The sequence below is a fragment of the Mobula birostris genome, chromosome 7 (assembly GCF_030028105.1).
Source record: "Mobula birostris isolate sMobBir1 chromosome 7, sMobBir1.hap1, whole genome shotgun sequence".
Lineage (NCBI taxonomy): Eukaryota > Metazoa > Chordata > Chondrichthyes > Myliobatiformes > Myliobatidae > Mobula > Mobula birostris.
The window spans coordinates 113787454-113812849 of NC_092376.1; the positions used below are offsets into that span (position 1 = coordinate 113787454).

At 45.0% G+C, this 25396-nt stretch overlaps 1 protein-coding gene across 1 annotated transcript in view; it reads right to left on the bottom strand.

Moving 5' to 3' along the window:
* Nucleotides 1-24966, bottom strand: part of rmnd5b (required for meiotic nuclear division 5 homolog B) — a 50017-nt gene extending 25051 nt beyond the window's left edge. The window contains exons 1-4 of the mRNA XM_072263637.1: nt 24302-24966; nt 20047-20192; nt 12862-12999; nt 9775-9875 (exon numbers count right to left, since the gene is read on the bottom strand). Of these exons, the coding sequence (XP_072119738.1) occupies nt 9775-9875; nt 12862-12999; nt 20047-20192; nt 24302-24440 (524 nt within the window). The 5' untranslated portion in view covers nt 24441-24966. The remainder of the gene's footprint in view (nt 1-9774; nt 9876-12861; nt 13000-20046; nt 20193-24301) is intronic.
* Between the last annotated feature and the right edge of the window lie 430 nt (nt 24967-25396).

Consider the following 25396-nt stretch of genomic DNA (forward strand, 5'->3'; position numbering starts at 1 on the left):
TTTCGGTGAGGGCCGTAATCTTTGCGCTGGTAGTGGGCCCACGGCATTTATCTGGGCACTCAGTGCCAGCTCTCCCTCTTATTGCCGGTGGGCACATGCCAGCACGTTTTGGTCAGGCTTTCCGGAGGTGAGCTGCCTCTCCACAGAGGTTGCAGTATTTGTTTTCCTGGCAGTCCGGAGGCCTTCCCATCTGCAGTTCTTGCAGATTACTGCACCGCATTGCCACAACGTGCCCAGACTTGTTGGGAGTTACAGCAGAGCCTGGCCTGACCGGCACACACCACGTAACCACGGTTACCTCCGAGGGTCAGTGGGCAATGGAGCCATTTGAATCCACCCTCAACTTAAACGTCATCTCGTGCTTACTTGTCAAGTTCCTGAACATATCTTTGATATTCACACAGGTTCCTGCACCCTCGAAGTTCAAAGTACATTTATTATCACAATATGTATACATTGTACAACCTTGAGGTTTGTCACCTTCCAGGCAGCCACAAAACAAAGAAGCCTCAAAAGAACCCACTAAAAAAGGTCGTCAAACATCAAATGCGCAGAGAGGGGAAGAAACACAAATCCTGCAAACAATAAGAGTAAGCAAGTAGCTTCAGAAGTTTTCTGAAAGACACAAAGCCAAGCATCACTGCAGCTGGAGAAGGCCACAGCCTCTGTCCATCGCAAAGCTGAGTAAACATTGCAAGACTACAGATGTGAGGCCAGGTATCACAGGCCACAACCTCAGTTCAGCGCAGAGCTGAGTAAACGTTGTAGAGCAGCGAGCAGAACCAACCCATGCCTTGCCTCTGGCCCGGGCAAGTAACGTGAGGACTTCCACAATGGGCATATGTGGGTTGGACATGTGCAGTGTGATCACATTTCTTCTGGGTGGGGATGCTGACAAGTAGCTGCGCCTTCAACAGCTGTTGAAAAGCCTGCAGGAACATCTGCCATCTTGCCGCACACTTGAAGGTTATATTGAAAAAAACCTTTGAAGTCTTGGACACAATAGATTTCCTCCACCTCGAACTTGCAGTACTCGAGCAGGACTTTCAGAATGAAATGGTCCCTGTTGAAGGGGTTTCTCTTACTGAGATCCTTCAGTGCCACCCTGACCATGTTTTGGGTCCCAGTTCTTCCAGTCAAGTTGCAGGCAGATGCAGCCAGTGGGTGCTGATTGCTGCAAAGAGGGGTCAGACTGGTTTGCCAATCCACATGGCGATCCACCCTTACGTCAGTCAGCACGTTAAGCTCTTATCACGATGAGTTTCCCTTCTCTCCTCAATGTCTGCCTCCTCAGCAGTCCACCACCGGTAAAGCACCCTATCTATTGAGCACATCTACACGAAATGTTGTCGTAGGAGAGCAGCATCCATCAGAGATCCCCACCACCCAGGCCATGCTCTCTTCTCGCTGCTGCCATCAGGTAGAAGGCACAGGAGCCTCAGGACTCACACCACAGATTCAAGAACAGTTACCACCCCACAACCATCAAGCTCTTGTGTAAAAGGGAATATCTGCACTTGCTTGCCCCATCATTGAAATGTTCCCACAATCAATGATCTCACTTTTAAGGATTATTTATCACATGTTCTTGTTATTTATTGCTATTTATTGATATTGATGTTTGCACAGTTGGTTGTCTTCTGCACTCTGGTTGATCTTTTGTTGATCCTGTTACAGTTACTATTCTATAGATTTGCTGAGTATGCTCACACGCAAACAAATCTCAGGGTTGTATATGGTGACATATATGTACTTCAAGAATGAACGGCATCCCAGATCAACAGTGTGCACTTGGGAAAGGAGAGTCAGTGGCATTTGAAAGAATGCACGATCTGTAGGTGCAAATTAGGACTACAGCCAGTGGGATCAAATAGGACGTCAAGGCTGCGTATAATTTAGGTGAATACAAGGCGTGTAATGGAATAGATAAAGTATTTGCATACTACAACTCATCTGCCACTGAATACTAGACAGGCAGTGCAGGATATTGTGGAGGCTGTCCACATACAGTAAGTCCTCGATTCACGGAACAGATACTTTTTTTGTTAAAGTTAAAGTCTGTCCTGAGCCTTGTGGCCCATCAGGCCGGTGCTTATGCCAGTTCCTGTGGCGTGAAGCGACTGAGAGTACGAGATAGGATGTCAGTCTATTGCGAGGTTAAACCCCAGCATTTGCTGGTACCCATTTTCAGCTGGGTGGACTGGAGCATTATGTGGTTAAGTGTCTTGCTTAAGGACACAACGCACTGCCTTGGCCGAGACTCGAACCCATGAACTTCACATCGTGAGCCCAACGCCCTAACCACTTGGCCACGCGCCATGATACTTTTTTGGGAAGTATTTTATTAAGCAGCATCTTGTAAATTTAAAGGGCTGAAAGAAATGTATGATGGGTATATTATAAACACAACAGTCTGCAGGTGCTGGAACTCCAAAGCAACAGACACAGAATGCTGGAGAAACTCAGGAGCTCAGGCAGCATCTACGGAAAAGAGTAAAGATTTTGGGTCGAGACCCTTCTTCAGGATTAGTTGGAAGGTGACAGGTGAAACTGGGTGGGTGGGAAAGATTAAGGGCTGGAGAAGGAAGAATCTGATAGGAGAGAAGAGTGGACAATAGGTGACCTCATCTTGGCACAAGAGGCGGCCCTGGATCGACTTGTTGGAAAGGGAATGGGAATTGCAATGAAAATATTTGTCCATCTGGAAGTCTGATTGAAATTTGCAACAGTGTATTCCTATGGGCAGAGAGTGGCGCATTATTACGCAACATAATAATTTTGCAAATCAAAACCACGGAAATGGGACTCACTCAGATAAACAACTGAGTCAGCATGGACATGTTGGGCCAAACGGCCTCTTTCCATACTGTGTAACACGATGACATTTAGCTCAGTGTCAAGAGGATTATAGAAACTTACATAAATCAGAATTTCCGGATGAATGAAAGGGAGAAGGTGGAGGGGAGTGGAATGGGAAGGAACATGTAGTAATCAGAGTGTGCAGATGGAAGTGACAAGGCCAGTCTCACTGAACAGCACAACAAGAAACAAGGCACTGGGGAAAAGATCATACAGCGTCAGAGTACTATAACATGGAAACAGGCCCTCCAGTTCATCTAGTGCACATGCTTAGTCCATCTACCTGCTTGTGGACCATAGCTCTCTAAACCTCTCTCAGCCATGTACCTATCCAAATTTCTTTTAAATGTTGAAATTGAATCCACATCCACCAGTTCCACTGGCAGCTCGTTCCACGCTTGCATCACCCTCTGAGTGAAGAAGCTCCCCTCAGGTTCCTTTTAAATATTTCACCTTTCACACTAAACTCATGACCTCCAGTTCTAGTCTCACCCAGACTGAGAGAGATAAGCCTGCCTGCATTTACCAATCTATACTCCGAAGAAGTCTGTATACCTTGAAAAGACCTTCCCTCATTCTGCTGCACAACAGTGAAGAAAGTTCCAACCTATCCATCCTTTCCCATCACCCAGATCCTCAAGTCCCAAGAGTATCCCAATAAACCTTCTCAAGTCCTAGAAACATCCTTGTATATTTTCTCTGCCAACTTTCAAACTTATTGATATCCTTCCTGTAGGTAGGTGTTCAGAACTGCACAAAATACTCCAAATTTGACCTCACCAACATCTTGTGCAACTTCAACACAACATTCCAACTCATATACCCAGTGTCCCATCATATGGTCAGATCATATAGTCAATTATATCAAAGGCTATAGGGATAACATACAAACATAGAAAACCTACAGCACAATACAGGCTCTTCGGCCTACAAAGCTGTGCCGAACTTGTCCTTACCTTAGAAATTACGCAGGGTTACCATAGCCCTCTATTTTTCTAAGTTCCATGTACCTATCCAGGAGTCTCTTAAAAGACCCTATCGTATCCACCTCCACAACTGTCACCAGCAGCCCATTCCACACTGATATCTCCTCTGTACCAACTTCCAAGCACCTTAAACCTGTGCTCTCTCGTGCTAGCCATTTCAGCCCTGAGAAAAAGCCTCTGACTATCCACATGATCAATGCCTCTCATCATCTTATACACCTCTATCAGGTCACCTCTCATCCTCCATCGCTCCAAGGAGAAAAGGCCGAGTTCATTCAACCTATTCTCATAAGGCACGCCCTCTAATCCAGGCAACATCCTTGTAAATCTTCTCTGCACCCTTTCTATGGTTTCCACATCCCTCCTGTAGTAAGGAGACCAGAACTGAGCACAGTACTCCAAGTGGGGTCTGACCAGAGTCCTATACAGCTGTAACATTACTTCTCGGCTCTTAAACTCAATCCCACGGTTGATGAAGGCCAACACACTGTATGCTTTCTTAACCACAGAGTCAACCTGCACAGCAGCTTTGAGTGTCCTATGGACTTGGACCCAAAGATCCCTCTGATCCTCCACACTGCCAAGAGTCTTACCATTAATACTATATTCTGCCTTCATATTTGACCTACCAAAATGAACCACCTCACGCTTATCTGGGTTGAACTCCAGCTGCCACTTCTCAGCCCAGTTTTGCATCCTATCAATATCCTGTTGTAACCTCTGACAGCCCTCCACACTATCCACAACACCCCCAACCTTTGTGTCATCAGCAAATTTACTAACCCATCCCTCCACTTCCTCATCCAGGTCATTTATAAAAATCACAAAGAGAAGGGGTCCCAGAACAGATCCCTGAGGCACACCACTGGTCACTGGCCTCCATGCAGTATATGACCCATCTACAACCAGTCTTTGCCTTCTGTGGGCAAGCCAGTTCTGGATCCACAAAGCAATGTCCCCTTGGATCCCATGCCTTCTTACTTTCTCAATAAGCCTTGCATGGGGTACCTTATCAAATGCCTTGCTGAAGTCCATATACATTACATCTACTGCTCTATCTCCATCAATGTGCTTAGTCACATCCTCAAAAATAAAATCAATCAGGCTAGTAGGGCACGACCTGCCTTTGACAAAGCCATGCTGACTATTCCTAATCATATTAAGCCTCTCCAAATGTTCATAAATCCTGCCTCTCAGGATCTTTTCCATCAACTTACCAACCACTGAAATAAGACTCATTGAAAAAAAATATATTTTTTCTTTTATTATAGGTCCTTCGTCAAGCTTCAATAATAATTAACTTCAGGCCTCTATAAACATTTAGAAAAAATATCTTTTTGGATCTCCCCCTCCCCCTCCAACTTTCAAATCCCTTACTCACTCTTCCTTCAGTTAGTCCTGACGAAGGGTCTCGGCCTGAAACGTCGACTGTACCTCTTCCTACAGATGCTGCTTGGCCTGCTGCGTTCACCAGCAACTTTGATGTGTGTTCCCAATGAACAGTCTGCTTTGTGCAGTTTCCCTTCTAACCAGTTGGTGGTGCTGTTGTGCAAGTTTTTGAAATTCCTTTAAGTTTTTCACTTATTTCAAAGTTCAAAGTAAACTTATTATCAAAGTACATGTAAGTCACCACATACAACCCTGAGATTTGTTTTCTTGCAGACGGACTCAGTAGATCCAATAACCATAATACAATTAATGAAAGACAATAGACAATAGGTGCAGGAGTAGGCCATTCAGCCCTTTGAGCCAGCACCACCATTCACTGTGATCATGAAACATATAAGTATGTTTCCTTTTCCTGCCTTCTCCCCATATCCCTTCACTCCGCTATCTTTAAGAGCTCTGTCTAACTCTTTTTTGAAAGAATCCAGAGAATTGGCCTTCACTGCCTTCTGAGGCAGAGCATACCACAGAACCACAACCCCCTGTGTGAAAAAGTTTTTCCTCAACTCTGTTCTAAATGGTCTACCCCTTATTCTTAAACTGTGGCCTCTGGTTCTGGACTCCCCCAACATCAGGAACATGTTTCCTGCCTCTAGCGTGTGCAATCCCTTAATAATCTTACATGTTTCAATCAGATCCCCTCTCATCCTTCTAAATTCCAGTGTATACAACCCCAGTCACTCCAATCTTTCCAATCCCGCCATCCCGGGAATTAACCTTGTGAACCTATGCTGCACTCTCTCAATAGCTAGAATGTCCTTCCTCAAATTTGGAGACCAAAACTGTACACAATACTCCAGGTGCGGTCTCACCAGGGCCCTATACAACTGCAGAAGGACCTCTTTGCTCCTATACTCAATTCCCCTTGTTATGAAGGGCAGCATGCCATTAGCTTTCTTCACTGCCTGCTGTACCTGCATGCTTACTTTCAGTGACTGATGAACAAGGATACACTCAACAGGGCAGGCAACCAGTCTGCAAAAGACAAACTGTGCAAATACAAATAAAAAAATATTTATGAATGATAAGCATTAAATATTGTGAACATGAGATAAAGAAACCTTGAAAGTGAGTCTATATTAAAATAAAACAGACCAATTAAACGCAACATCAATTTTACAAAAGAAACAAGATCAGACCACTTTAACTGCACATGTTGTGTAAAGGCAAACAACTTATCAGGGTGATTGAACACATTCCCACAAGGAAATATCACCAGGAGCTCTCCCTCGGGGTCAGAAACACTTTGCTTCCACTCTGATCTGAGGTGACTGATGAGACCAATATGGGATTTGCAGACTGTTGGGTGGGGATTATGAGAGCGAGTTCCTGCAAATTCATGGAAACTCTTTACTGGGTGTGCCTTTCCTATTATGAGCTGTCACTGGCCAGGAAGTAACACAAGTTGCTGAGGATGTTACGTGTTTTCCAAAGCAGCTTTATGTACATACTGGAATCTGCAACCTCACCTGAATACTCCTGGTAATTTCTTCCCTTGAGAGAGCTCAGAACAGAGTCCATTTCAGGAGCTTGGCACTGGCTATCCAAATGATGCTGCCTTCTCAACAGACCTGGCTGAGTTTAACTAGGATTTCAACACTGGGGACCCAGGGCACTGACATGAGTTTGCTCAGCCTTCTGCTGGATTTGGAGGATTTTTCAGGCAACATTGCTGGTCCTCCAGTGCCCTGAAGTGTTGCTGCGAGTTTTCCAAATCTCAGATAGAAGTGAAGGGGCAGGGAGTCACTGCTGCTAGCAGTGTCAAGCTTGTGGTCACACCAACTGGTCAAAAGACAGACTGGAGACAGCAATGTCCACCTTGCTGGCAGTGGGAGGAACTTGACTCTTCTGATGACATTCTCAATGAAGACTTTAGCCAGAGTGATGAATCTGTAGAATTCTTTACCAGAAGCAGTGGTGGAGGCGAAGTCTTTATGTATAGTTAAGGCAAAGATTAATAGGTTCTTGAATGGACAGGGCATGAAGGGATATGGGGAGAAGGCAGGAGATTGGGGCTGAGAGGAAAATTGGATCAGCCATGATGAAATGGTGGAGCAGACTTGATGGGCCAAATTGCCTAATTTTGCTCCTAAATGTTATTATAAGACTTAAAGCTCAGCCTCTCGGTATATACAAGCCTTGCCTGTATCCTGCAGCTCAATAACAAGAGATCACCAATGTTGAAGCTTCCACCTGTTCCGTAGATTGGTTCCTCTTTAGCACAAGATGTACTAAATTAGAAGCAAGGTGGATTGAGAAGAGGGTTTCAGTGATGAGACAGCCTTGCTGCACTGGGAGTAGGGTAGTAGACCAACTGATTAGCATCACAGCTGTCATGTTGCATGCAGCAGATGAAGGAAATACATATCTGTGGGCAGCCAAGTCGAAGGATTCCCCTCTATCCTTGGAACATTCAGCCCATCTGCCTCCAAGTATCCAATTCCATCGGTTCCATCCACCTTCTCCGTACATCCCAGTGACTCATTCTCTCTCACATGGCCATTAGCTCCTATTTGACTTTTTTTTAAAATCATTAACATATAGGGCAACTTACAGTAACCAATTCACCTAAAAGTATGTCTTTTAGATGTGGGTGGAAACCCGAGCACACACGGGAAACCCAAGTGGTCACAGAGGAAACATGCAAACCGAGCAGCTACAACGCCCAGGGTCAGAACCGAAGCCAAGTTCCTGGAGCTGAGAAGCAGCAACACTAGCGACTGTGCCACTGTGCCGCCCTCGCTGAGAGTCAAAGGCCCTGACCAAGGCCACAGCACCTTTCATTTGTACTTATTCATAATCTCTGAAAATGCAGATTGAGTGGTAATGGAAAACTGATTCCTGGAGTTTAAGGCCAGAGACAGAAAGTGCAACTGTCCCTGTTCATTCAACATCACCATCTCATCACCAGTTGCCAGCGAGCAACAGAACAAGCAGACATGGTCAACTGCAGTTCAAGGCAGTGATGGCCAACAATGGCATTCTACATGTTATCTTGTTAATTCTCAACTGACCATCAAGATATTGTAGGAGTAAGACCCTGTCATGGTAATACACTGCCAATACTGGCACTCGAGTCATATTATCAACAAAATTAAACAAAACACTTACATTTCTCCAACTATCACCAACACATTCAAACCACGACCTTCTGCAATATTCTGATCGCAAAGGCCCTGGAGGGGAGCTGTTTACACAGCCCAGCTGGTTATTGGTTCGCGGAGAGGGGAAAGAGAGCTGGATGTTTTAATAAAAGGAGAGATGAAGCTCAGCCTCTCAGTACATACAATCCCGAGCCTCACCTGCATACTGCAGCTCAATAACCAAGTAATGTAGTTTTGGAGTAGGGGAGTCAAATGCTTACAAAGCAACATCCAGCCACTCTGTCCTAGTGGCAGACTGACAGGACAGGGCTTCTCAGAACCCGTGTCAGGCTGTGGTCAGTACAGATACACCAGGCGCAGCAGTGCAAATGCTGGACACACACTTATGGATGAAGGATACCTCGAACCCAAACATGTTGGTGTCAACGTGAAAGTAGTACATTTCCAATATCGGGGAGTCTAAGATCTCAGAATAGAGGTATGTCCCTTTAGAACAAAGATGAGGGGGAAATTTCTTTAGCCAGGTGAATCTGAGGAACTTGAGACCGGTGGCCGTGGAGGCCAGATCATTGGGTATATTTAAGGGAGAGGTTGATAAATTATTGATTAGTCAGGGCGTGAAGGGATACAGGGAGAAGGCAGGAGATTGGGGCTGAGAAGGAAATGGATCAGCCATGATGGAATGATGGGGCAGACTTGATGGGTCAAATGGCTTAATGTCTTATATAAGATACCTTATATCTTATGCAGCGAGGGAGCATCACCATTCATTCCTGAAATGAGGAAATGTCAAAGAGGCCGATGAAGAATAAGAAATGAAAGAGGTTTATTCACATGTTATATAAACTTTTCCATGCCCCAGAAATATATAGAAGTCATTGTTGAATCAACCTTCGGGAACTGATGCAAACAAGTCCTTTCGCTGATAGTCTCCTGGCTCTCCCTTACACCATCCTGACTTGGAAATACTGTGCATCACCATCCCTTTATCACTGCAGGTTCCCAATATCCTGGAACTTTCTCCATAAAGACAACGGGGGCTCATAGTTGAGGGCCCACCATCATCCTCTGATCAACAGATGGGGAAAGGAATTCCTTGCTGGCATTGCTAGCAATACCCACAGTCCAGAGATAAATAAAAGAACATTTTCACTGACACACTTTTTAAACTGAAACACTACTAACTGATTTACTTTAAGGCTACTGGTCAGTTAACCACTGTTCACCTTGAAAGAGAAGGCCCCAATACCTGTACTTCACACCACGGTTCCAGTAAATGAAACCGTCCTGGTTGCTGACAGCCAAAAATTCTCAGCAACTTAAGAGTTCTGCCTGAAACGGGCTCAGGCGTGGGAAGGGAAATTTCTACCGAGACTTACTCCAGTGCTGGCCTCAAATCTCGCACCCGTAGTGCCTCCAGGATCCTGTTCAACTCCAGAAAGGGTTCCTTCTGACAGAGCTCAATACATATTCCGGATTCCTGGGAAAAGATGGAAAATGGGATTTGCCACAAGTTTAGTACCCAGTGACAGTGTTCAACACACAAGGAAATACAGCATTAAAATTTCTGCATTTTAGAGAAAATATACAAAATAATAGTATTTGGTATCAAGATCTGTAGTACAATATAAAGATGGATCGGAAAAGGGCAAGTGGCTACGATTGCTGTGGGCTGAATTGGTCTCAACTTCACTGTGGTTTCAGTTCCGGGCACCACACAGCATGTCAATGGTATGGGGGTTCTACATGGGACTTCATATTTATTGGTCATCCTTTACACAGGCTATTGGCCCATTGATTGACTGGCAATTTAGAGCAGTAACAGTGGTAGTCACCATTAAAGTGTTGACAATGAACAAGGGACAAACCATCTTCACTCAGAGTGGGCCAGCAACCAGGGATAGCAGTTTGAGATAACTGATAAGGAAACTAAAATGAAAATGAGGATTAAAAAAGAAAGTTGTTGCCTTCTGAAGTACAGTTTTTGATGGAAATGGCTAGCATTCAATGGAATTGGTTAAATTCTTAGGGGGAAAAGAGGCAAAGTGAATTAAGAGATTGGAAACTGTATCAAAAGACCTAGTACAGACAATACACCCTGATAGGCCTCATATTGAGGTGTAGGATTCCATTTTTCAATAACAGCACTGGCGGTCCAGTAGTCCTGGAAACAAGTTGCTATGACGATGGATTGCTCTGCTGGCGTACTCTTATTCGGGATCAGCCTACCCTAGCTTTGAGGTCCTAGTAAATTAGTGTCATGGGATCTGGGTGCTGTTGGCAGGGCCATCACTTGCTGTCATTCTTAACTATCCTTGAAAAGCTGGTGGTGAATTACTACAGTCCCCCTGCTGAAGGTAATCCTGCAGTGCTACTGGGGAACAACTTCTGAGCTTTGGACCCAGTGCTAAAGAATCAGGGGTCCATTTCCAAATCAAGGTGATACATGACAAGAGCCATGAGGTAATAATGTTGCACCCCCAAAAACGCTAGACAGACTACTGGTGGAGTACTATGTTCAGATCTGCGCATCGCACTGAAGGACAGATGTGGAGCTTTAGGGAGGGTGCAGGCGAGATTTACCAGGACGTTGCCTGGATTTTTTATGTCTTCTGCGGAAAAGTTGAGCAAGCTAGGGCTTTCCTCATTGGGATGAAGGAGGCTGAGAGGCAACTTGATATGAGGCATACACGGTAAGAGGCATAGAAGAGTGGGCTGTCAGTGCCTTTTCCCCAAGGTCCAATGGCTAAAATGAGAGGACATACTTTTAGGGTGATGGAAAGAAAGTATTGGGGGGGGGGGGGGAGAGAATGTATGATTACACAGAGAGTGGCAAGTACATAGACCACACTGTCAGAGATGGCAGCAGAGGCAGGCAGTTAGGGCCATTGAAGACACTCTTAGATGAGCCTGCTGTTGAAAGAAGCATGTAGGGCTACGTGGGACAGTAGGATTAGATAAATCTTGTCATAGGTTAAAAGGCTGACACAACATTGTGGGCCAAAGGGCCTGTACTGTACAGTTCTATATCTTACAACTCAGAGTAGGAGCTGTCATCCCCACAAACCAGAAAAATTTGTTCTTCTTTAGGGTAGAGGTCGCTGGTTTAAAAGGTACTGTTGGAATAGCGTAGGTGAGTAACTAACGCATTTTGCAGACAATATGCACCACCTTCACAGTGCACAGGTGGAAGAGGGATGGAAGTTTAGACTGGGTGAGGCTCACTTTACCCTGATGCTGTCGAACTCGCCGACAGCTGCTGGTGCTGCACTCGTCCAGGCAAATGGAGTGCATCCCTTCAGCCTTGTAGATGGAGAGGTTCTTGATGTCAGGAGGCAAGTCATCAGCCACAGCACCCCTGGACTCCGGCTGGCTCTTAGAGCCACAGCATGTATAAAGCCAGCACAGCTGATGACGAGTGACATGTGTTGGGAAAACATCAAATGTGGTTTAGACTCTCTTGTTGGCATTTTCATTTTTTGGCACTTCTGTAGCACAACTATGCCTTGCCACATAGCCTCAGGTTGCCCACATGCTTACACCACGCAAACATGCCTCCATCGTCAGAAGATCTGCTTCCATCACTGCAGCTGAGAAGGTCCTGGCCCTTCACGCTTTTGTTTTCAACAGCTCAAAGTGATTACAAGACAACTTGCCAACATCAGACCTCTCAGAAAATAGCTTCCAAATTTGTGTTACAGTTTTCCTAGCAGTAACCTAAGATAGCACAAGGACTTGCCGACAGTTCCAGCTACAGTTGCGTAAAGGAAAGATTAATTCGCACAGAATGAGGGCAAACTGGTAAGGTTAGTGCTTGTTGCCCCACCAGTAAATACATCCGAGACTGCAGGTGATGATCCGCCTTTTCTGGAACATTGCAATCTATAGTGCAAAGGTACATTCGACATGCTGTCCAGAGGGAGTTTGATCCTAAGTAAGCATGGGGTGTAATTTGGAGATTATTCCATTCGTTATCTTTTCTCATCTCAGTGATCAATGCTTGGGAGGTTCTGGTGAAGCATTAGACAGATATTATTGTGAATCCTGCAGACAGTACAGGGCAGTGGCAATCCACCAGTTTGGGGAAATGGATGTGTGAGAGAATGAATGTCGCAAGAGGTTTTTGAGCTGCTTGAGAATGCTGCATTTCCCTCACCCACGCCAACAGGCAGGATTTCATCACATTATTGGCGTTTGACTAAGATGCTGGAAATGCTTGCATTTCTACAGAGTATTACTTTGAAATCTTTAACATTCCTCTGAATAGTTGCTCCCAAATTTGAAAGAGAACACATCCAGGAAAGATGGCAGCAACATTGGCTGGAGTATGTCCACCCAGATTAGTGCCTGATCAGGGACCAACTGATCCCCCTCTCCTTCCTATCCCTACCACAGATCTCATGTTCTATCAACCTTATGGCTGGACAACCCTCCCCACCGGCGAGCAGGTCAGTTCCTGGTCTTACCTGGCATAGTTCCTCCGCGACATTCAGCAGCCCTTGTCTGTATAAGTGCTCCACCACAGCCTCACTCAAGAACTGCTGCTTTTCATGCAGATCCCAGACACCTTCCACCCCGACTCCACTCACGTCCGTGTCAAAGTTCTGCACAAAAGACAGGATCTTATGAAAGGAACAGGCAAAACAACTCAAGGAAACAACATCTTCTATGTGGCCTTCATTGACTAAAAACTACTGTTTCAAAAGCAACGGAGAGTGAATGAGTGCAGAGTAGGTACCAGAGCTAGCACTGATGTAGCGTACTTGGCGAGGCAACAGCGCAGCCTAATCTGTAAACGCAGCATCATTTTAACTACCCAAGCAAACCATCAACCTGTAGGTACACTCTTCCAAAATTTGCTTGAGAAAGAATAGCCTACTCTGTTTATTATTTTAGAATCAGAGATGCAGCACAGAAACAGGCCTTTTGTCCTAGACAGGATCAACCACCCCTACATACCAATTCTACACTAATCCATCTTTATTTTAAATATTAGCCCCACAGTTCCATCAATTCCTCCCAGATTCTGATACTCAGCTGGACACCAAGGACAGTTTAAAGTGGCTAATTAACCAACTAGCTTTGCACACCAAAGGGACTTGGAATGAAATGGGGGCTCTCACAGGAGACCCACCCAGTCACAGAAAGAATGTGTGTGCTTTGCGTCTCCGCCAATTCAAGGCAGCAGCTCTACAGCCCCTCTGTGCCATCCCGAATAATATTTCTTTTATGTCGATTAATTCATCTGAATTTTGTGTCATTTTTTTCAGCTACACAATTTTTGCTGAATTGTTGCTGTTTTCCTCTACCGCACCCCCCCCCACCCTCATCATCGTGTGTTGTCTCACTGCTGTTTTACTGGAGCTCCCTGTGCCCATCAGCAGTGCCCTAGTGAGTGGTTTCTGATAACTCTAATGGGCAACACGTGCTAATTGGCAACAACCTACCGCCCAATTTCCTTGTAATCTGCATGTTTGGGCTTTGCTCGCTCCTTCCCCAGATTTTCTTCAAGGAACAGAACTCTGGTCATCTCCCTGAGTGACCATCAGGATGGTCGGGATTTCTTCTTAACACCTTCTCCACACACCCCACTCACCCAATGGGATCCTCATCCCAGGCCAGTGTTAATACCAGGCCTTTTTGGAGATAGCTGTCAGAAGCCCCAGCTCCCAGCATTGGTGCTACTTTAAGTTGCTACATCATTAGCAGCTGTACTTTTGTCATGGAATTCAACAGGGAAGCATGACCTCCCACAGATTTCCCAACTCACAGGCAGGGCTCCCAGCCCAGGCCCAATCGAACGGACACAAAGGCAGGTAGCCTCACACCAGTCCCAGGAGCAGGGAGGTAGTATACTCAAAGTCCAAAGTAAATTTGTTATCAAAGTACATATCTGTACCTCAGCATAAAAGCCAGGACCAACAGGCTCCGGGACAGCCTCTTCCACCAGGCCATCAGACTGATTAACTCACGCTGATACAATTGTATTTCTATGTTATATTGACTGTCCTGTTGTATGTAGTATTTATCATAAATTACTATAAATTGCGCATTTAGACAGAGATGTAACATGAAGATTTTTACTCCTCGTATATGAACGAGTAAAGTCAATTCAATTCAATGCCACCATATACCATCTTGATTCGTTTTCTTGTGGGCAGTCACAATAGATACAAAGAAACACAGTAGAGTCAATGAAAAATCTGCACACCAAGATGAACAAATAACCAATGTGCAAAAGACAAATTGTGCAAATACAAAAAACAGAAAAATAATAGTAAATAATAAGTAATAAAATACTGAGAATATTAGTTATACAATTCTTGAAAGTGAGTCCGTAGGTCATTGAATCAGTTCAGTGTTGGGGTGAGTGAAGTTACAGTGTTGACTGTGCAGGCTGACAGTGTTGTTAAGAAGGTACATGGTGTGTTGGCCTTCATAACTGTGGGATTGAGTTCAAGAGCTGTGAGGTAATGTTACAGCAATATAAGACCTTGGTCAGACCCCACTTGGAGTACGGTGTTCAGTTCTGGTCACCTCACTACAGGAAGGCTGTGGATACTATAGAGAGAGTGCAGAAGAGATTTACAAGGATGTTGCCTGGATTGGAGATTGTGCCTTATGAGAATAAGTTGAGTGAACTTGACCTTTTCTCCTTTGAGCAATGGAGGATGACAGGTGACCTGATAGAGGTGTATAAGATGATGAGGGGCATTGATCGTGTGGATAGTCAGAGGCATTTTCCCAGGGCTAAAATGGCTAACATAAGGTGACATAGTTTTAAGGCACTTGGAAGTAGGAACAGAGGGGATGCCAGACATAAGTTTTTCCACACAGAGTTGTGGGTGCATGGAACGCATTGCCAGTGACAGTGGTAGAGGTGGATACAATAGGGTTTTTTAAGAGACTCTTAGATAGGTATATGAAGCTTGGAAAAATGGAGGGCTATGTGCTAGGGAAATTCTAGGCAGATTCTAGAGTAGGTTACGTGGTCGGCACAACATTGTGGGCCGAAGGGCCTGTAATGTGCTGTAGATGTCTATGCTCTATGCTTTAAGTTCTCCACTCTGATAGAAGCCTGATAGTTGAGGGATAATAACTAAGAGATAACACTTTTATCAGTGTTAATTCTTTAATTGGCAGACATCCCACCCTGCAAAAACTCATTTCAGGGAGGTCTCAACCTCATAGCAATCTGTGTCAATGAATTTGTTAATTTTGCAAGACATCAGATGCACAGAGACAGCTGACCTCTGAATTCTGTCTTAATGTGCCACGTTCACAATAGCTGCTATTTTGGTTGATAAGCAGGCATAGTTTTTTGCTATTCCTGAATCAGGAAACATTTTCCTGAATAGCTTGCCTGTGTGCTTACACACCTGGAATGGCAGGTTATGCTCAACAATGAAAGATGTAAAGTACACCTCAGCTCTAGTGACCTTCTCTGTCAGACTTTGGTTTTCTGCTGAAAAGAATTGAAATACTTGAGCAGCTTTCCCTGCGATTAGACTCCCTGATATGTTGTGGTCCCTAAAAGAAATAAAAGCATAAGGTGTATCCTTATTACAGGTGTGCGCCGCTTAACGTCCATTCGGACAACGTCCGATCACATATACGTCTGTAGTCACACACACACATTGCCTGCAATAGTCGGGAGTAGAACTTACTTTTTACATTGAAATGGGAGATTTTAAATGATTGATTTAGAAGTTCTGTATCTTCAAGTTCAAGTTTATTGTCATCTGGCTGATTGTCCACAAACGAAACAACCTCTGTCCGGACCATGGTGTAGCCCCAATACATATATCACGCACACCACATAAAACAATATATTACCACATTATTTAATAAAGTGTAATTCAAAATGCATATGAAGTGCGCAGCACAGGTAAACAGTTCACTGTCCTAATGACCAGACCTCGGTGGGGGCCAGGTATTTACTAAAATCAGTTTTCCTTCTGAAAACGGCTGCGCTTAAACCCAGCCCACCTCGGGCTTCCATGTACCTGTAAGTGGAGGTGTTTCAGGAAAAAAACCCTGAAGAATTTGCTTGCTGCGAGCGCATTTTTAAAGATGCCTTAGCGGACGATTTTGGAATTTCGCTCCAACTCAAACCTCGCTCTAATCCCCTTTACATCGACTGTAAAGCCCACCCACAGAGAAAACTGACAGGTCTACTTAGCAGAAAGAGAGACCAATCAGGATGCTCTCTCTGTCACTCGCTCTCTCTGTCTGTCACTCGCGTTCTCCCTTTCTCCCTCCCTCCCTCTTCCTCTCTCCCTCCCTCTCACTCGTTTTCAAAAAAATCGATTTCCAGGAGATTGTATATAATTTGCGGACGTCAGGGAGCCGCTGTCGATATGCGGGAGACTCCCGGAACTTCCGGGAGAGGTGGGATGTCTGAATTGGTTTTAGTATGCAGATGTGCAGCATGATAGTGTAGTGGTTAGCACAACACTTTACAGTACCAGCAACCCGGGTTCAATTCCCACCACTGCCTGCGAGGAGTTTGTACGTTCTCCCCATGACCATGAGGGTTTCTTCCGAGTGCTCCGGTTTCCTCCCCCAGTCCAAGGACATACTGGTTGGTAGGTTAGTTGGTCATCATAAACGGACCTGTGATTAGGCTAGGATTAAATCGGGGGATTGCTGGGCAGTGAGGCTTGAAAGGCTGGAACAGCCTGTTCTGTGCTGTATCCCAATAGATAAAATAAAAAATAAATGTAAAGAATTTTTAAAGTTATTTTTAAAACTTCATTTTCTGAATTTAAAATTTAAGAGAAACCATGATTGAATGGCTTGATGGGCCAAATGGCCTACTCCTACTCCTTTATGTTATGGTCTTTATTTTTTTAAATCCTTGAGCGACTCAGCAGGTTAGGTAGCATCTATGAAGATGACTAAACAGTCAACGCTTTGGGGAGAAACCCGTCTTCAGGACTGGAAAGAAAGACTAAGATATAGGAGCAGAATTAGGCCATTAGGCCTATTATGTCTGCTCTGCCATTTCATCATGACTGATCCGATTTTCCCCTCTGCCCCAGTCTCCTGCCTTCTCCCCGCATCCCTTCAGGCCCTGACCAATCAAGAATCCATCAACCTCTGCCTCAAGTATACATAAAGACTTGGCAGCTGCCTGTGGCAAAGAAATTCCACAGATTCAACACACTCTGGCTAAAGAAATTCCTCCTCATCTCCGTTCTAAAAGGACATCTCTGTAATCTGAGGCTGTGACCTCTGGCCTTAGACTCTTTTACCATAGAAATATCCTCTCCACATCCAGTCACCATTCGATAGGTTTCAATGAGGTCACCCCTCATTCATCTGAATTCCAGCGAATACAGGCCCAGAGCCATCAAATGCTCTTCATATGACAAGCCATTCAATTCTGGAATCATTTTCGTGAGCCTCATTTGAACTCCCTCCAGTTTCAACAAATCTATAAGATAAGGGGTCAAAACTGCTCACAATACTCCAAGTGAGGCCTCACCAGTGCTTCATAAAGTCTCAACATTACATCCTTGCTTGTATATTCTAGTCCTCTTGAAATGAATGCTAGCATCTCATTTGGCTTCCTCACCACAGACTCAACCTGCAAATTAACCTTTAGGGAATCCTGCACAAGGACTCTCAAGTCCCTTTGCAGCTCAGGTTTCTGAATTTTCTCTCCATTTAGGGGGAAAGACGCCAGAATAAAAATGTGTGGGGGTGGGGGGGGGGTGAAAGGGGGCTGGCTGGAAGGTGATAGATGAAGCCCGGTGCGGTGGAAAGGTCAAGGGCTGGAGGGGAAGGAACCTGATAGGAGAGGAGAGTGGAGTGAACCATGGGGGAAGGGGAAGGAGGGGCACGGGGATGGGTGGGGATAGGCAGATGAGAAGAGGTGAGAGGTCAGAGCGGGGAAAAGAACACAGGGAAGGGGAGTGTTTTTTAAAAATTTAAATCGGTATGAGAAATCGATGCCAATACCATCAGATTGGAGGCTACCCAGACAGAATACGGGATGTTAATTCTCCACCCTGAGGGTGGCCTCACTGCAGCCCAAGAGGTGGTCTTGGACCGACATGTCTGGATGGAAATGGGAATAAGAACTAAAATTGTTGGCCACTGGCAAAGAACAGGGCCTCCCTTCCTTCACCACTGATGCTTCCCTCACCCACATCTCCTCCATTTCACAGGCATCCACACACACCCCCATCTTCCTGCCACCTTAATAGGGATAGAGTTCCTCTTACCCTAACCTGCCAGTGCTTGGGCCTCCAGATCCAACACATCACTCTCCGCAACTTACAGCCATCTGCAAAGGAATCCTTCCACCAAACACATCTTTACCTCACCGCCCCCCTCACCCATCTCTGTTTTATGCAGGGATCACTCCCTCCATGATTCCCTTGTCCATTCGTCACTCCACACTAATCCCTCTCCTGGCACTTATTCCTGCAAATGGCCAAACTTCCACCCATTCGTTCACCTCCATTCAGGGCCCCAGACAGTCCTTCCAAGTGTGGTAACACCTTACTTGCAAATCTGCTGGGGTGCTGTTCTGTACCTGGTGGTCCCGATGCGGCCTCCTCTACACTGGTGAGACTCCTCGTAAATTGGGGGGGGGGAGGGGGGATCACTTCCTTGAGCACCTCTGCACCATCTGGCAGTAGCAGAATTTCCCAGTGACCCAATCACTTTAATCCCGATTTCCGAGACAAGGCCACCCTCAGAGTGGAAGAGCAACACCTCATATTCCATCTGGGCAGACTCCAACCTGATGGCATGAATATCAGAAAAAAAATTTTCCCTCCACCTTCCCACCTCTTCTATTCCCAGCCCAGGCAAGTGAGAAGAGGTAAGGGGCTAATCCCCCTCCTCCTTCCCTTTCTCCTATGGCTCACTCTCTTCTCCTATTAGATTCCTTCCACTCCAACCCTTTACCTTTCCTACCCTATCCCTTTCAAACTATCCTTTCCCCTTTCTTTTTATTCTGATCGCCGTATAAAAAAAATAAAAGTGTTGCAGTATGTTTGTGAAGGTCAAAGATACTCAAACATGCAGTGACCCCAAACCAGACCAAAAGCTTTGACAGTCAGCGAGCCTGGGGTGGGACCACACAGTCTGGCAAAGTTGTCATGCGACTGCAGTTGGTTGTGACAGCCCTGTCATACACAGGATGCTGCTGTAGAGCTGGGAGCCAGTAGGCCCAGGGGCTGGTAGGCAGCAGTTCTTGGGCAACACAACATTTACCTCCAGGCGCAAAATAATCTGCAGGTGCTGGGGTCAAAGCAACACTCACAACACGCTGGAGGAACTCAGCAGGTCGGGCAGCATCTGTGGAAAAGATCGGTCGAGGTTTCGGGCCGGATCCCTTCGTCAGGTTCCGGCCCAAAACGTCGACCGATCTTTTCCACGGATGCTGCCTGACCTGTTGAGTTCCTCCAGCGTGTTGAGAGTGTTGGATTTACCTCCAGGAACTGAACTGGTAAAGTTGGTTAATAGAGCGATAATAACATAGAAATTGTGTCACTATGGGAATGAATAATTCAATTTGTTTGTTGCCACTGGGAGGTCAGCATTTATTGATTGCCTCCGATCTGTAAAGTGGCGAGGAAACACCTCCTTAATCTGCCGGTAGGTATCAAAATGCCTTAAAACTTCTTACTTACCCTGTCGATGGCCTTCCCCACTTTGGAGACACTGCCGTGGATATCTTTGTGATCCAATGCCAATTTCTGAACAGTGTCCTTTATCTTCTTACAACACTGTGACATAACTAGAGACAGTGTTGCAGACAACTGCGAGTTAAGCTGGCCTTGAAAACAGAACAATAGAAGGTAAAGACCATTCACACTTAGTTCAAATGTAATTTTATACAATGCTTTCTATTATCAGTTCGGTACTGACACAATGAATCTGCTAAAGTATAACAGACACTCAGTGGGATAATGTCGTGGATTGGTGAATGTTGCTTCTTCCATCAGATTCGCTGGCATGTGTCGTGAAATATGTTATCTTTGTGGCAGCAGGGGATTGTAATACATAATGAAGCTATAAATTATAAATAAAAAATTAAATAGGTAATACAAAAAGGGAAAACAGTGAATAGTGATTATGGATTTATTGTCCATTCAGAAATTTGATGGAGAGGGAAAGAAGCTGTTCCTGAAATGTTGAATGTACCTTCAGGCTCCTGGTATCTCCTCCTCGATGGTAGTATATGAAATGAGGGTGTGCCTGGGCGATTGGGGGGCAGGGGGCAGGGGTCAGGGGTTCTTTAATGATGGATGTTGCCTTTTTGAAGCATTGCCTTTTGAACATGTCCTCGATGCTGGGGAGGTTAGTGCTCACGATGGAGTTGGCTGCTTTCTACAGCTTTTTCTGATCCTGTGCAGTGGCCCCTCCATACCAGACAGCCGTGCAACCAGGTAGAATGCTCTCCACAGTATACGTGTAGAAATTTAGTGACGCACTAATCATCCTCAAGCTCCAATGAAATATAGCCGCTGTAGTGCCTTCTTTGTAACTATCAAGCTGATAGATCTTCAGAGGTGTTGAGACCCAGAACTTCAAACTGCTGAGTCCTCGATGAGGACTGGCGGGTACTCCCTCAACTTCCCTTTCCTGAAGTCCACAATCGATTCTTAGTCTTACTGATATTGAGTGCAAGACTTGTGACACCACTCAGGTGTCACTTCCGGATTGGAAATAACATCTCTTCCTCGCTGACAATTGATATTGGTGTACCTCAAAGATACCTGCTTAGCCCACTGCTCTATTCTCCCTTCCTTTATGATCACTGTGTAGTCGTCATCTAGAGGAATAGGAAAATACCTGAAAAATGTACCCGAATGCTCAAAGTTAATGAAGGGGAGTTGGACTTTGCTTATAAATTTCTGACTCTACATTATGAGTACTCAGGATGACATGATTTAATTTTTCAAAAGGTTGTATTACATGAGTAACAGTGCTGTTTTGAAGCATAATAGATGTACTTGTAATTTAGATAATAAGCCATTATCACAGCAACAGGAGTTTGGAGCAAATAGTGTTTAATGAGGCCAAGAGTTCAGGTCGGGTCCCCTTATAAAAGTCATGCACACAGTCTAATGTCAGAACAAGCTTGAAAATTTGCGGAAGCACGCAAGTGTCAAGCCCAGAAAATAAAAATGAATCCAATGGCTGGCTTTCTGCTCCAAGTACATTTTTTATTTCAATATGAAAACACAGGAGACTGTGGATGTGGCATGAGGAACTTAGTGGGTCAAGCAGCATCTGCCACAGGAATAAAATTGTTGGATGTGTTGGGTCAGAGCTCTGCATCAGGGTTTCAACCTGAACCATTCACAATTTCCTTCCTTCTATCAATGCTGGTATTTTCATTTTTATGGATTAAGTTAAGACAAGCTTGAATGTTTGCATTCAGAGGCAAGCGAACGGCATACCTACAGTTGGAAATTGTGCATTGAAAAATTGCAAATGCAAATCTTTGTTTACTAGAAAAGGAGGAACAATATGGGACAACTGAGGAACGAACCTGTTCTGGCAGCAATCCTAAAAATAGATTCAAGGATGCCTCATTGATCTAAAACAGCACCAACTTCCAATAACAATTGTAGTCATCTGTCATTAAGACATACAACTTAAAGACAGAAAAAAGCATAAGTTCTTCTCTACGTTCCTTGCAGAATACTTTATTAATTATATCATTTCAACAGCGGGCATTCACCCCAAGGCCGCTGAGGAGTAGCAAGATTCAGACTTCAAACTAGAACTTTCAGCTTTTGAACTTCCATTGAATTAATAATTACTTTTGATGCAGATATGAATTCCAACAGTCCGAAGCCAATAATGGAAGTTTGGGGGGGGGGGGGTGGCCCCCACATTCACTGAGGACTCAATCTTCCATTATTCATTCTATGTTTAGACCCATTTGACATTTTACCAAAAGAATCAGCAAATATTCACAGAACTGGAAACTATTTCTGGTACGTCAAACAAGGAGGAATTAAGCAGACTGGTCCTGTACTCCTGAGCTGAGAAGGGCGATTACACTTGTAAAATTCTTATGGGGCCTGTCAGGGTAAACGGAGAATGGCATTTCCTCTGGCTGGATATTAAGAACAAGGGAGTCGCAGGCTCAAAATTAGTGACTGGCCATTAGGGACAGAGATAAGAATAAATTTCTCCACCCAGTAAATGTTTCCATTTGTCTAGGAAAGAAACACTGGAGACAGAGTTGTTGAGTGGATTTAAGATAGGGGTCAATAGCACTTTGGATGTGGAGAGGATCAAAGGGCAGAGGAGTAAATGAAGGTAAGTGACAAGGTAGAAGATCAGCCCAAAATCTCACGTTTTCCTGGTAGGACATGAATAAAGGTTTGAGTTGGCTACTTCTCCTTCCATTTACCCTCTGACACGTTTCAGCATCATTTAGCCGCATATGGGATATCAACAAATCAGTTCCAAAGTCAAATCTACTTCAAACCTTAATGCCAACCGTCTCATTTTGTTTTCAGCAGTTCACAAGCAGGGTGTTGTGATGTACAAATGTGATTAAAAATAGGAAACACATTATAATACCATTTTACTTTAAGATGAATTGCTTTATTTCCTTATTAAGATTCTCACTCATGTTTGCACAGTAACTGAGCACAACTTTTACACATGCTAAAAAAGCAGTATAGGACATTAAAAACTCAGTGTCTTAGAGTTATAAGTGTGATGTTTTTGTGGGATTTGTCATAGCTAGAAATCTGTAGAAAGCAAATCCTACACAGATGATGAACGCATTTAGCACCATAAGACTAACTTTTTAAAAAAAATATTTATTGAGATAGAGCGCAGAATAGGCCCTTCTGGTCCTCCGAGCTGTGCTGCCCCACAATCCCCCGATTTAATCCTAGCCTGACCATGGGACAATTTACAATGACCAATTTAACCTACCAACTGGTTGTGGGAAACCCATGCGGTCACGGGGAGAACGCACAAAAACTACTCACAGGCTGCTGTGGGAATTGAACCCAGGTGCCTGTACTGTAAAGCACTGTGCTAACCACTATTCTACATATATTTGTAAACGCTTCTCTTAAAGCAATCCAAATGCTTAATTTTACAAAATAATAAAGACATTTATTGGAAAAATAACTTAATACAATGAAAGTTGACAAGTAAAAATGAAGGACAAGCGTTTAGTTGTTTATAATGAAGAGCACAGGATCGGAAATGTCAGTGTATGGTCTAGGGCATATTATAATCTTTATCAATAACCATATTATAATCCTTATCAACGACCAATATGTCCACAGTTCCTTGCCATTTTTCACCAATTTCACAGTTTCTTGGAATAGCAAAATGTGAAAGATACACAAAACATCAACCACTACCACAGCTGGAGACTGATGATTGATTTGCAGAATATAAACAGAAGAGGGAGATTGCCCCTGTTCAATTATAAGCAATGTTGCTGGTGAGTTGTGCACCAAGAGATGATGGTGCTATGTATGAGTGGCATCACTGATTGAGGCTTGTACTGTAATAGAATTAGTTCGATGTTGGGATAAGAGCAAGTCAAGTGATCTCTGCCAACTTTGGAACACTGGTTAGGAACTGGAGTGAAGCCCATAAGATAAATGATTGAACAATTACCAGATTCCAGATAGGAACAGGTTTTAACTCCAGGTTCCAGGGTTAAAAATAACTTAGCAATGTCAAATAATTCCATCTGCTAAAAAAAAGTTCCAGAATTAGCTGGATCATCACTTTTCCTTTCTGCATGACACTTTGTGGGACATATTTCCGAATGATCTTAAGGTCATTTAATACCAGAAAATCACTTGAAAGTGCAGTTCTTTAAACAGTAATTTTGGAATAAGCAATTAATAGGCAAATCAGTGCTGGACAGAGATGCCATCATGTTCTCACCTGTATTGGAAAGCTCTTGTCGGAGGCCACTGACATAACGTAGCAGTTCCTCCAGGCTGCGGTCGCAGTGTTGCCCATACATCAGGAACTTATGCAGCACCTTTTCCAGCTCCCGCTCCACACACACACACTGGTCCATGGGGCAGAGACACAGTGGGACAGACACACACAGGCAGGGCTGGGGTACCTTGGAGTCAGCCAGCAGAACCTACAAACGAACCCACACTAGGTGCAGAAACACATTAAACACATAGATTGCAGGGTCAGGACAAAACCCTGCAGATAAACCCGGGACTGGTGGAAACAAAGCAATAAACCTTCAGTATTAGGTGCAAGGCGTCGAAACACAACACAGGAAGCGAGAGAGAGAGAAAAACACAAAAGAGATGGACCGAGAGCCAACGCTAAAGGCTCGGCCGCAGTTGATATTAAAAGTTTAACACCATGTCACAGTCACAAGCCCCGGCACTCCGGCAACACAGAGAGCCTAACAGGTAACATCAAGCAGCCCAGTGGTTGTCCACGCACGGGCAGCTACAGCCGGAAAGGCAGCAGCGCGCAGGGGGAACATAGCCAGCGCTCCGGCGGCGACGGGGAGAGCAGGGCGGCCGTCCGTCCGTCCGTCCGCCCGCGGCCACAGCTGTGTCCAACAGGCTCAGCCCGCCAGCTGTCAGCGCTGCCCCGCCGCGGCCGCGGGGCCCGCCACTCCCACGCAGGGCGACACGGAAGCCCGGCGGCCCGCCCGCTGCCCATTCACGCGGCGCCCACGCACTCGGCCGCCGCATCCTCGGCAGCCCCCCACCGCATTGTCGTCGGTGCAGGCCGCCGACCCCCCGGCCACCCCACGCCCGCCGCCCCTGACGGTCAGTGACGTCACCGCCACCCCCTTCCCGGTGGCACAGTCCACCAGGAAGTAGCGGACTCGGAGATGTACCACTCGGCGGCGGGGGAGGGACAGGGGGAACCCGACCTGGGGCCACTTTCTTAGCCAAGATTTGCGGTTTATTGATTGCAGATTACAATTTGCAACCTTTGTTTTTTCCTATTGATGGCTTACTGAAAAATAGCGGAACTGCTGAGGAATCAGGAGACTCT